This window comes from Lissotriton helveticus, chromosome 1_1, assembly GCF_964261635.1.
Source record: "Lissotriton helveticus chromosome 1_1, aLisHel1.1, whole genome shotgun sequence".
Lineage (NCBI taxonomy): Eukaryota > Metazoa > Chordata > Amphibia > Caudata > Salamandridae > Lissotriton > Lissotriton helveticus.
In genome coordinates, this window is record NC_136057.1 from 532,952,401 (window position 1) to 532,965,536 (window position 13,136).

The 13,136-nt window shown below is 46.1% G+C and overlaps 1 protein-coding gene across 13 annotated transcripts in view; it reads left to right on the forward strand.

Moving 5' to 3' along the window:
• Positions 1 to 2,341, forward strand: part of CALD1 (caldesmon 1) — a 655,703-nt gene extending 653,362 nt beyond the window's left edge. For 8 of the 13 annotated variants that reach the window (XM_078674008.1, XM_078673998.1, XM_078674003.1 and 5 more), the window contains one exon: positions 798 to 2,341. In XM_078674008.1, the coding sequence (XP_078530134.1) occupies positions 798 to 829 (32 nt within the window). In that variant the 3' untranslated portion in view covers positions 830 to 2,341. The remainder of the gene's footprint in view (positions 1 to 797) is intronic. The other 5 variants (XM_078674011.1, XM_078674000.1, XM_078674006.1 and 2 more) reach the window with 1 other exon arrangement.
• The last annotated feature ends 10,795 nt before the right edge of the window (positions 2,342 to 13,136 follow it).

Sequence of the window (13,136 nt, forward strand, 5' to 3'; positions counted from 1 at the left end):
CAGACAGTGCTGTATCTGTGAGGATACTGACTGTGCCCCACCTGTTAGTACACTGAACATGTTGTGTTTAGCTCCTTCATTGCAGTACACATGTCAACATTATCTTGTGTTGTGTGCAATTGCTTTTTGAGCTCTCCCATCTATATGACGAGAAGGCGAGAATGTTACGGTTGCCTCATCCGCTAATTATCTAGGATGCTTGAGAGGTAACTGATGAAACCACATCATACTCTATACATCATTGAAGTGCAGCTTATTGGAAACACAATGAGAAGCCTCCTCAGTTTGTGGCACTTGTGCAACAGTGAGTGGGACTGATGCACATCTTACCAAAAAAAGAGTGACTCGTTGGATAAGCATTTCCTGTTTTAACATGCTTTTCTTGCAAAAATGTGTTTGAGTGTGATACCCAGCCTCACCCATGAAGCAAAAGACATTCGTTAGTGGGCCATTTTAAAATCTATTCTCCTTAACCATGCCACTATTCTGCACGATATGCAAGGTGGCCAGGAGTGAAGGATAAAGGCCATTTTTGAGAAAACACTTATGCTTCCTAAATATTCCAGGGCTGCCCAATGTCAGTGATGTTGCTTAAATAAGCCAGTTCTTAGCAAAGGTGGTGGTGCTCAAAATATTGGTCCTGCCTACAGACATGTTCTTTAAAACAGTCTAAACTCCAGAAATCATCCATTCCTGTCGTTTCATGAATATATGTTAATATCAATTGATTTCTCATTTTGAAAATGTTCATGTGGGCTATTGCTTCTAACCCTCTGACCTGATTCTCTTCTTTTCAGCAGGTTTGAGACAATTTGAGAAAGAACCATAAGAGAGTCGAGAGAGGATTCTGGACCAACTCAATGTTAAAGTGCTAAATTGTCATTTTATATTTATGTTTAATTACCAAAAATGTGTTTTGCATTATCCCATTAAACAAACATGTATATTAGCACTGTATTTAAGAATCACCTCTCTTGATAAGTACTGCTTTTCACACAATATCCTAATGTCTATATACCCATGTTGTGACATAGATATTTCTGTTGATGTTTCTGTGACACCACCGACAGCTCATAATGCCAAAGCAATGCAGTCACATGGGTGTTTGATGAAGGAGGTTGTGTCGTAGCCAGGTATTCAAGATCTAGATAACAGGAGAAGTTATGGTCTTTCCGCACTTTAGAGTAAGCATGGACAAAAATAATGTAGTTCACAATGTAAATGTTTCCCATGCCAAACAGTCAGATGTTGCATATTTAGCCTGTTCAGGCTTGTAGTTTATTACTACAGATATTAGCTTGGCCAGGTAAATGTCTACAATGGACTATATTACCTGACCGCGGTACTGATATATGTTGCTCCTCTAGAGCTTAAGTACAATAACTGCAGCTAGGCATACACTATATACACACACACATAGCTTTACAAAATGTAGCTTCAAGACACTACTAAATGTAGAATGCTTTACCATGTGCTAGATTATTATATTTAGTGAAAACATACATATTAGTCAATATCACAGCTTTTGTGAGTCATTCACACCTTTTAATGCAACTTCAGTATTGCCATTGGAATTCCGGCAAGATGAGCATTCATGTAGTAAAATGTCAAGCACCCAGCGACAGCTGAGCAAAAAATGGGGAACAGTCTAAAAGAAGTGGACAAAAGGGGAGTCAGTGAGTAAACATTTGTAGAAAACATTGTAGTTAATTTATACAGACCAGTTACCATACTTGAGGAATCTTTGCATTCTTTGATACGAAATTTAAAAATACACTAACATATACCACTGAGCAACTTACATTGTCCACATATATATAAACATGAAAACAAGCATTTATCTTATAATATTTGTTACCGTCAGTATCCCGGGATGTTATCGACAGGCAAGTTTCATTTTATTTGTATATATTAAACATTGGATATGCAGGTCAGCTAGTTCAGTGAATTTTTTTTAAGTCTGGTGTTGCAATTTGTTTTTATAGAGCACTAAATAATTACTTATCCACTGCAACATTGCTAGCATTAATGTATGCTGAAATTGAGCAAAGAGCTGTTCACTAATTTGTATCCCTGTAGCATGTGCCCTAAAAATTGAGAAATACAGTTTTGAATTACTATGCTTTATGAACAACTGTGTTCCACTGCTTAGCTGAAATATTGTACTCATTATAAATACATGTCTAGTTTACATGAAAAATAATTGACTTGCATTATTTGCAAATCAGTCATTTTTGTAAACATTGAATATTTCAGTTATGATTGATAGCTGCAACCAAAAAAATAAATTCTTCTAACAATGTATTATGAAACTGCAACCACAATAAATGGAATATTTCCAGCCGTCTTCTTTATTTGTCTTCAAAATAAGTGTGCTCATTTATGAAGTAATTGCATGCAGAATGTTACCTTTACACAAGCATGGATTGGCAATGATATATTCTTTTAAAAATGCACTGTCGAAATGTAGACTATACATTTTTGCTGCCCATGCGTTGTTTGCTTGTGTTGGTTATGCTTACACTGAGCCCCGTTTTGCTACCTCAGTCAAGCTAATATTTACACAAGCAAGAGGTGAAGTGGTTGTAAAATACAGCATAGGCATTTTACAGTGGAATACAATGAAACTAACAGCATCTTCAGAAAAATGTGGGGTCCAAAAAGGGGAAGCATTTGTTCACTAAACAGTAAGTGAACAAATAAATTAATACCGAATTTTGGAATAGATCTAACCAACCAACAGGCTTTAAAATAGTCGCTTAGATTCAAGTTTTAACCTAAGGGGCTATAAAAGTCTACTAAAATACCGAACGGTTATGAAAATCTCTTAAATGATATCAAGTCTTTAGCAGGTCAAGTTTTATGGCTGATGTAGACTTGAGGTGAAGATTGGGAATGGGATGGGGTGGTGTTGTACTTCCTTGGTAACGTTTCATTCATGCTTTGATGTTTTCCCCAACATGTGCCACGTGTGGATCAAGGTTGGCGCCTTGAAGAAGTTTCAACTCGCACATATTTCTTTCATACTGGTGCTAAGCACTATTTCCTCAGGCTACGACAGTATCTCCCAACAGATGGGCTTGATTCGTAGTCAGTGCTTAATTTATGTCTGTGTTTTCCAATGCTCGGCACGGGCACTTATTTTTAGACACCAGCACCTATTATGGGATTGCACCACACGGTGGCTCTCTGTGACTATTCATGCTGGTACTGCTATCCAGCATTAGTGGCAGTGCCAGCTGGAGTGAACTCCTATTAACTGGCTTGGGCCCTGGCACTTAATTGTTTACAAATTAAGCACTGTCCGAAGTACCAACATACATAATCCTGCAAGTCAAACACACTTTGTCAGGGGATAAGCCAGGTCTATTCTGAACGTCTTTGTAGTTCTGAGAAGGCTGCACCTAGTCTCCAAACATCTATATAGTGTGTAATGTTGGGCTAAAATAAACTTTTCATGCCCGCTTCCTCTCTAATTATGCGAGTTCATGTCCTGATGTCTGTGCTGTGTGCTTGCTTCCATACCCACAGAGCAAAATATGTAAATAATTTACCTGGTGAAACTCAACTTAGTTTAGGTAGATGTGTCTAGCCCTCTCAATATACTGTTTTCTGAATATTCTTAGGTTGCTTTGTATGGCAGATGATTCACTTCATCTGTTTTTTTTCTCCCAGTCATGTAAATTCCTTTCCAGAAAGACGAGTGAATTTCCACTCACATGCATGAGTAATTATTCTTTGTCTGGTGTCTTTGGATTGTTCACATGTATGTAAACTAGCTTTACTTGAAACCTGTATTATCAGCACAGAGACTGATATCCAAGATCCGACTGAATGTGCACTGGCCTTTTAGAACTTAGCGAAAGTTGCTTATATCTAGCCATTGTATTTAATTGTTAAGTAAAGTCACTTTAACTTGGGGCGGGAAAGTCCTCTGTGGGATAAAAGTTAAATGTACGGTATTGGCTTCACTGTACATTTACACCACCCACTTGGCTGACTGCAAAGCATGGATTCAGGCCTACTTTAGTATTTGGCAGGATGCAGCCTAACTTTGAAACAGCATGCTAGAATGTGGGTTAATAATTTGGCTGGAAGAAACCATTACCAACTTCATAAACATCCCTAGGTACCTTTTAAAATTCTCAATGATACTCTGTGCAATCCCTGGTAGCTATGGCACAAGCAACAGGGAGTACCTCAGAGAACATGCATATTAAGTTCAAGCAATACAGGTAATTATAATGTTAAAAAGAACACAGTCAAATACCCAATCCAAGTAAGAAAAAAGTTTATTTGGCCAAAGGGAATCCAAGATGATGTTTTACATTTGTAGAGTAAAAACTCCTAGTAAACTTAAAGTGCCTCTGTAAAGTTGCAGTTTGTGGTTGACCAGGACCTAGACCCGAATTCTGCAGTGATGGAACAGAAGGCAGATATATATATATATGGCAGGTAGCCACGGTCAAGTTTTACAATTGTAATGGGGTGCCGCTCGCTAGCCGTGGAGAACTTTGGACCGTTTCCACTTGCATTCCTGGGAGCCTGTTTGTCCCCTGAAAGGAGCATTCTCACCAGTGCTATCGGGAGGTGGAGGAGCACTAAGGGCATCAGAGGCACTGCTGGACACAGAGGACGGGGCCGGGACTGCGAGGCCCAGCATTCCATGCGGCCAGGCAATCGCCGCAGCTGGAGCCTCTTCTCAGCCCCGCCTCCTTGCAGCGCCTGAAAACGGCTCGCGGCCCCCCCTTCGCGGGAGCCGCTCGCTAGCCGTGGAGAACTTTGGACCGTTTCCACTTGCATTCCTGGGAGCCTGTTTGTCCCCTGAAAGGAGCATTCTCACCAGTGCTATCGGGAGGTGGAGGAGCACTAAGGGCATCAGAGGCACTGCTGGACACAGAGGACGGGGCCGGGACTGCGAGGCCCAGCATTCCATGCGGCCAGGCAATCGCCGCAGCTGGAGCCTCTTCTCAGCCCCGCCTCCTTGCAGCGCCTGAAAACGGCTCGCGGCCCCCCCCTTCGCGGGAGCTGCTCGCTAGCCGTGGAGAACTTTGGACCGTTTCCACTTCCATTCCTGGGAGCCTGTTTGTCCCCTGAAAGGAGCATTCTCACCAGTGCTATCGGGAGGTGGAGGAGCGCTAAGGGCATCAGAGGCACTGCTGGACACAGAGGACGGGGCCGGGACTGCGAGGCCCAGCATTCCAAGCGGCCAGGCAATCGCCGCAGCTGGAGCCTCTTCTCCGCCCCGCCTCCTTGCAGCGCCTGAAAACGGCTTGCGGCCCCCGCTTCGCGGGAGCCGCTCGCTAGCCGTGGAGAACTTTGGACCGTTTCCACTTGCATTTCTGGGAGCCTGTTTGTCCCCTGAAAGGAGCATTCTCACCAGTGCTATCGGGAGGTGGAGGAGCGCTAAGGGCATCAGAGGCACTGCTGGACACAGGGGACGGGGCCGGGACTGCGAGGCCCAGCATTCCAAGCGGCCAGGCAATCGCCGCAGCTGGAGCCTCTTCTCTGCCCCGCCTCTTCCTACTTAATACCACTAATCCCCGTGCACGTGGGACGCGCGCGGGACGAAGCCCGGGCAAATGGCGGGCCGTCTGAGGCCGTTAGAGGACGGAAGAGACCGGTCCGGGCCACCCCCCTAATTTCTCGCCTCTCAGAACATTCCAACCTCATTACTTTACCTGGCTATCCTGAAGTTCTGCTCGAACAAAATGGCAACGAGGGAGACAAGAAGCAAGGCGGCCACCATGGTCACAGGTACTCTGGATAATTTTCTTGCAAAGGCTAATACCGTGGTAAACAAGGGGCTCACAGTCTTAGAAAAACAAATAGCTGAAGGAATTGAAAGCTCGCACCTGGTTTCCCCGGGGACATCTAACGTTAGATCGTCGCTACTGCTAGATGCTACACACCTTTCACTCATGGATAGCATCGATCAAACTATATAGTCAGTTTTGCAGCAGTTGAGGACACCATCTAAGTCACATATGGATCGAGTCTCAGTCCACATCCTCGATGAGGTGGCATCTTCTCCTATTCCACAGATAGTTCTATCTAAGGACTTGGGGAATGGTTCTACTACAAAGGATTATATGGGTCACCGAGAGGACGCTGTCCCGAAAAGGAAAAGATCGAGGAAGTCTAAAGGTGCTAAAAGGGCTAAAGTAGATCCCACCCCAAATACCGCTGATGACAGCATGGACGCCCCAGGAACCTCTTCCTTTGGGAGCGCTATTGAAACGGTGAGACCTGTAGCCCACGCCTCCAACCCCATACCCCCGCACACCGGTCCATTCATCTTTGGAGGGGGACTTCCAAACACCTCAGAGCATAATATCTGCTCACTCACTGGCATTATTAAAAGTCTTTTGGATCCCCTCTCCCTCAAATTAGATTGCATTGAGGCTAGACTTCTAGCTATAGAAAGATCAGGTGGAAGTGGGGCTGATAAGCTAGGGTTGCGACCAAGCACAAATGGAGCTAATGGGCCTAATGTTGGGATTTCTCTCCCGCCTAGTGCTTCTATTACTGTGGCTCCTATTTTGCCAACAACACTTTCCATGGAGAACGCCCCCACAACCACTCCACCACAACCTGCCCCTGTACCTCTCCCCAGGAAATTGCCCCCGGTGCCACCTGTTAGGAGGTCGAAGTTACCTACTTCGGCTAGCTCATTGGGACAGACGAGACCGCCTAATGTAATGGCGGACTGCTCTAATCGGACAGGCAACACCCTTAACCGGCGAAAAGCAGTCAACCTGCCTCCTGAGGCGGCGGCCTACACTGTAATTCTGATGGGGGTACCTGAGCTCTCCAGCAATGTGGTGGGATCTTATGACTCCCTACGTAACAAAGTTATTAGCTGGTTAAATGTTCAAAGGCCCCTACCACCCAATTTAAGAGGAGAAGTACTGATGGTCAGAAGGGTCTCATGGGTTGGGCACACTGCTAAGAAAAATGTGGGAGATTGTATAATTGTAAGCTTTAGGAGTTCCCAGGTTGCTACGTATATTTGCAATTGGCTTGGGAGTCCAGGGAATACATCTATAGAACTGGTCCCCCTGTCGTTCTTCTATCCCAATGTACGAGATGCGACTTTGAGGAGGGACGACGGCTGGACCAGGGTGGGATTTGCTGTTGATGGGTCAAGGTATAGGCCCACCCGCTATGATATCCCTGCCCATGGAAACTATGCACACCCCAACAGATACAGTTGCCTTGATCAGGTTGACTGACTCCAGAAGGGCGCATCTATTGGAGACACTCAAGGTGTAGTTTCTGAACCCGCTGGGTTGGGGACAGGGAGAGATGCAATTGACAACATAATTCGAGACCTCGATGCATCTCCTTGGGAGAGTTTAACTACCAGCAGTTCCCGGGGCCAACTAGATAATTTCTTTCCGAGTCCATCTGGTCCTAATCTAATATCTGAAGCTCCACTTGATCTGGGAATATTACTGCACAGGTCCGAACTACTATCACCAGGTACCGCCGCTGAGAGGACCGGGGGGACGGTACCCAAGACTCCCGTAGGAACCATGAAGGTCCTCTCCTTTGGAATCTGGCAAGTATTGCCAACAAATTAGATACAAATGATTGGGTTTCCCTAGTAGGCAGCTGTGACATCTGTCTCTTTCAGGAGACTTGGGCCAGGGAACCCTTCCCTAGAGCAGGCTATGCAACCTTCTACATTAACGCTAAGTGGAATGGTAAAGGGAGGCCTTCGGGTGGACTAGCGGTCTGGGTGGCCAGTCATATTAGCTGTAATGCAGAGATAGTACCTACTTTCTCGGTGGACATACAATGTGTTCTCCTTAAATGGCCCAACGCCTTCAATTTGGCAATTGTTAATGTGTACTCACGCCCAGTCAGCGCGTCTATGGAATCATCCACTTTGGATGATCTTTCATCATTTTTGGGTCAACTCCCCATCGATTGTAAGATATTGATGGGTGTAGACTTTAACTGCCATTTTGAACCCCTTGAAGGTTTGAAGGAGGGCGCCCTAACAACTGAAGATGATTATTGGGGGATTCCACCATGCCAATCCCCTCATCCTAAATCATGGTCCCCTCTTGCAGTGCAGATTATGTCCCTGGCTTTGAACTTTGCCCTGAGGGCCTGCAACGGACGCACTCCATCTGACACCCCTTCCTCGTGCACTTTTAATAGGAAGGACCACGAATCGCGCCTGGACTACATTTTTGTAGACACAGGCTTGTGGTCCAAGGTCCAGGATTTTAGGGTGGTAGAAAGAACAGACAGTGACCACAATGCCCTCTGTCTAGATATGGCTCACCCCGTCCCTCCTGTTGGGTCGTCATCTATTGACCCCAGTGAAGACCTAGGGAATTTGGTTCTCAGCACTAACAGACGCAGGGTAAGATGGGGGAAATTGGTAAACTCAAAAGAGAGCATGAGTAAAATCTATGAACTGGCACTCCCTAAGCTAGACGGAATAGACAGACTGATCAACCAACCGAGAGCCACAGATTTTAATGAGAAAATAGCCAAAATCCACACAGATTTAGTGGGAACCTTAGGAGAGGTCTTTTTCCCGGTGGTGGTGCCAAGGAAGAAAAAGACTCGAACCTCAGCTTGGTATAATTCCACCTGGAAAAAAATCAAGACCGAGCTTATCTCTACAATAAAATTAGGCACTAATAAGGACAAGGTAGCTGAGCTTAGGCGCAAATACAGGGAAGCCATGGCACAAGCTAAGTCAGAATGGGACTGGAATAGATGGCAGGACCTCTCCCTAGCACTAGAAACGAGGGATTCTAGAAAATTCTGGTCCCTGGTTAACACTGGCTCAGGAGAACCAAAAACAGCAGTGGAGCCAAACATCGCTGCCCCGGTTTGGGAAGCCCATTTTAGCAAATTGTACCAAGATACCCCTGAATTTGCTAATGACGTGGCCTTTGATATCGTACCTGACCCCGCAGCGGGACTAGAATTTACATTGGGCGAGGTAGTTAGCGCCATAGAGAGACTGGCGTTGGGGAAGGCCCGGGACTCGACAGATTGCCTGGCGATCTGTTTAGATATGATCCAGAGATCTGGGGCCCGTACCTCCTAATCCTTTTTAATTCCATCTTGGGAGGCATGGAGATCCCCTGTACTTGGCTGGGGGCAGAGATAGTACCAATTTTCAACAAGCATTTACAATGCAATGGTCTCGGCATCATTAAAAGTAGAGCTATTGGCATTGCTCATGACATTTCTTTTTTTTCTTTAAATCATAAATAAATGGCATTGTCATTTACATTGCCAATACACCGCACTCTGCACTCAACAGCACACAGCACTCAACAGCACACACCACTCTGCACTCAACAGCACACACCACTCTGCACTCAACAGCACACACCACTCTGCACTCAACAGCACACACCACTCTGCACTCACTACTCTGCACTCACTACTCTGCACTCACTACTCTGCACTCACTACTCTGCACTCACCACTCTGCACTCCCCACTCTGCACTCACCACTCTGCACTCCCCACTCTGCACTCCCCATTCTGCACTCCCTACTCTGCACTCTGCACTCACTACTCTGCACTCACTACTCTGCACTCACTACTCACTACTCACTACTCTGCACTCACTACTCCCTACTCTGCACTCCCTACTCTGCACTCCCTACTCTGCACTCCCTACTCTACACTCACAACTCTGCACTCACTACTCACTACTCTGCACTCACTACTCACTACTCTGCACTCACTACTCACTACTCTGCACTCACTACTCTGCACTCACTACTCTGCACTCACTACTCTGCACTCACTACTCTGCACTCACTACTCTGCACTCACTACTTTGCACTCACTACTCTGCACTCACTACTCTGCACTCACTACTCTGCACTCACTACTCACTACTCACTACTCTGCACTCACTACTCTGCACTCACTACTCACTACTCTGCACTCACTACTCACTACTCTGCACTCACTACTCACTATTCACTACTCTGCACTCACTACTCTGCACTCACTACTCTGCACTCTGCTCTGCACTCACTGCTCTGCACTCACTACTCTGCACTCACTACTCTGCACTCACTACTCACTACTCACTACTCTGCACTCACTACTCAATACTCTGCACTCACTACTCACTACTCTGCACTCACTACACACTACTCACTACTCAGCACTCACTACTCACTACTCTGTACTCACTACTCACTACTCTGCACTCACTACTCACTACTCTGCACTCACTACTCACTACTCCGCACTCACTACTCTGCACTCACTACTCACTACTCTGCACTCACTACTCACTACTCTGCACTCACTACTCACTACTCTGCACTCACTACTCACTACTCTGCACTCACTACACACTACTCACTACTCAGCACTCACTACTCACTACTCTGCACTCACCACTCACTACTCTGCACTCACTACTCACTACTCTGCACTCACTACTCTGCACTCACTACTCTGCACTCACTACTCACTACTCTGCACTCACTACTCTGCACTCACTACTCACTACTCTGCACTCACTATTCTGCACTCACTACTCACTACTCTGCACTTACTACTCACTACTCTGCACTCACTACTCACTACTCTGCACTCACTACTCTGCACTCACTACTCTGCACTCACTACTCACTACTCTGCACTCACTACTCTGCACTTACTACTCACTACTCTGCACTCACTACTCACTACTCACTACTCTGCACTCACTACTCACTACTCTGCACTCACTACTCACTACTCTGCACTCACTACTCACTACTCTGCACTTACTACTCACTACTCACTACTCTGCACTCACTACTCTGCACTCACTACTCACTACTCTGCACTCACTACTCTGTACTCACTACTCACTACTCTGCACTCACTATTCTGCACTCACTACTCTGCACTTACTACTCACTACTCTGCACTCCCTACTCACTACTCACTACTCTGCACTCACTACTCTGCACTCACTACTCTGCACTCACTACTCTGCACTCACTACTCACTACTCTGCACTCACTACTCACTACTCTGCACTCACTACTCACTACTCTGCACTTACTACTCACTACTCACTACTCTGCACTCACTACTTACTACTCACTACTCTGCACTCACTACTCTGCACTCACTACTCTGCACTCACTACTCTGCACTCACTACTCTGCACTCACTACTTTGCACTCACTACTCTGCACTCACTACTCTGCACTCACTACTCACTACTCTGCACTCACTACTCTGCACTCACTACTCACTACTCTGCACTCACTACTCACTACTCTGCACTCACTACTCTCTACTCACTACTCTGCACTCACTGCTCTGCACTCACTACTCTGCACTCACTACTCTGCACTCACTACTCTGCACTCACTACTCACTACTCTGCACTTACTACTCACTACTCACTACTCTGCACTCACTACTCTGCACTCACTACTCACTACTCTGCACTCACTACTCTGTACTCACTACTCACTACTCTGCACTCACTATTCTGCACTCACTACTCTGCACTTACTACTCACTACTCTGCACTCCCTACTCACTACTCACTACTCTGCACTCACTACTCTGCACTCACTACTCTGCACTCACTACTCTGCACTCACTACTCACTACTCTGCACTCACTACTCACTACTCTGCACTCACTACTCACTACTCTGCACTTACTACTCACTACTCACTACTCTGCACTCACTACTTACTACTCACTACTCTGCACTCACTACTCTGCACTCACTACTCTGCACTCACTACTTTGCACTCACTACTCTGCACTCACTACTCTGCACTCACTACTCTGCACTCACTACTCACTACTCTGCACTCACTACTCTGCACTCACTACTCACTACTCTGCACTCACTACTCACTACTCTGCACTCACTACTCTCTACTCACTACTCTGCACTCACTGCTCTGCACTCACTACTCTGCACTCACTACTCTGCACTCACTACTCTGCACTCACTACTCTGCACTCACTACTCACTACTCTGCACTCACTACTCACTACTCTGCACTCACTACTCACTAGTCTGCACTCACTACTCTGCACTCACTACTCTGCACTCACTACTCTGCACTCACTACTCACTACTCTGCACTCACTACACACTACTCACTACTCAGCACTCACTACTCACTACTCTGCACTCACTACTCACTACTCTGCACTCACTACTCACTACTCTGCACTCACTACTCTGCACTCACTACTCACTACTCCGCACTCACTACTCTGCACTCACTACTCTGCACTCACTACTCACTACTCTGCACTCACTACTCTGCACTCACTACTCACTACTCTGCACTCACTACTCACGACTCTGCACTCACTACTCACGACTCTGCACTCACTACTCACTACTCTGCACTCACTACTCACTACTCTGCACTCACTACTCTGCACTCACTACTCTGCACTCACTACTCACTACTCTGCACTCACTACTTTGCACTCACTAGTCACTACTCTGCACTCCCTACTCTGCACTCACTACTCACTACTCTGCACTCACTACTCTGCACTCACTACTCACTACTCTGCACTCACTATTCTGAACTCACTACTCACTACTCTGCACTTACTACTCACTACTCTGCACTCACTACTCTGCACTCACTACTCTGCACTCACTACTCACTACTCTGCACTCACTACTCTGCACTCACTACTCACTACTCTGCACTCACTACTCTGCACTCACTACTCACTACTCTGCACTCACTACTCACTACTCTGCACTCACTACTCACTACTCTGCACTCACTACTCACTACTCTGCACTCACTACTCACTACTCTGCACTTACTACTCACTACTCACTACTCTGCACTCACTACTCTGCACTCACTACTCACTACTCTGCACTCACTACTCACTACTCACTACTCTGCACTCACTCACTACTCTGCACTCACTACTCTGCACTCACTACTCACTACTCTGCACTCACTACTCTGCACTCACTACTCTCTACTCTGCACTCACTACTCTGCACTCACTACTCTGCACTCACTACTCACTACTCTGCACTCACTACTCACTACTCTGCACTCACTACTCTGCACTCACTACTCTGCACTCACTACTCTGCACACTCACTCTGCACTCTGGACTCACACT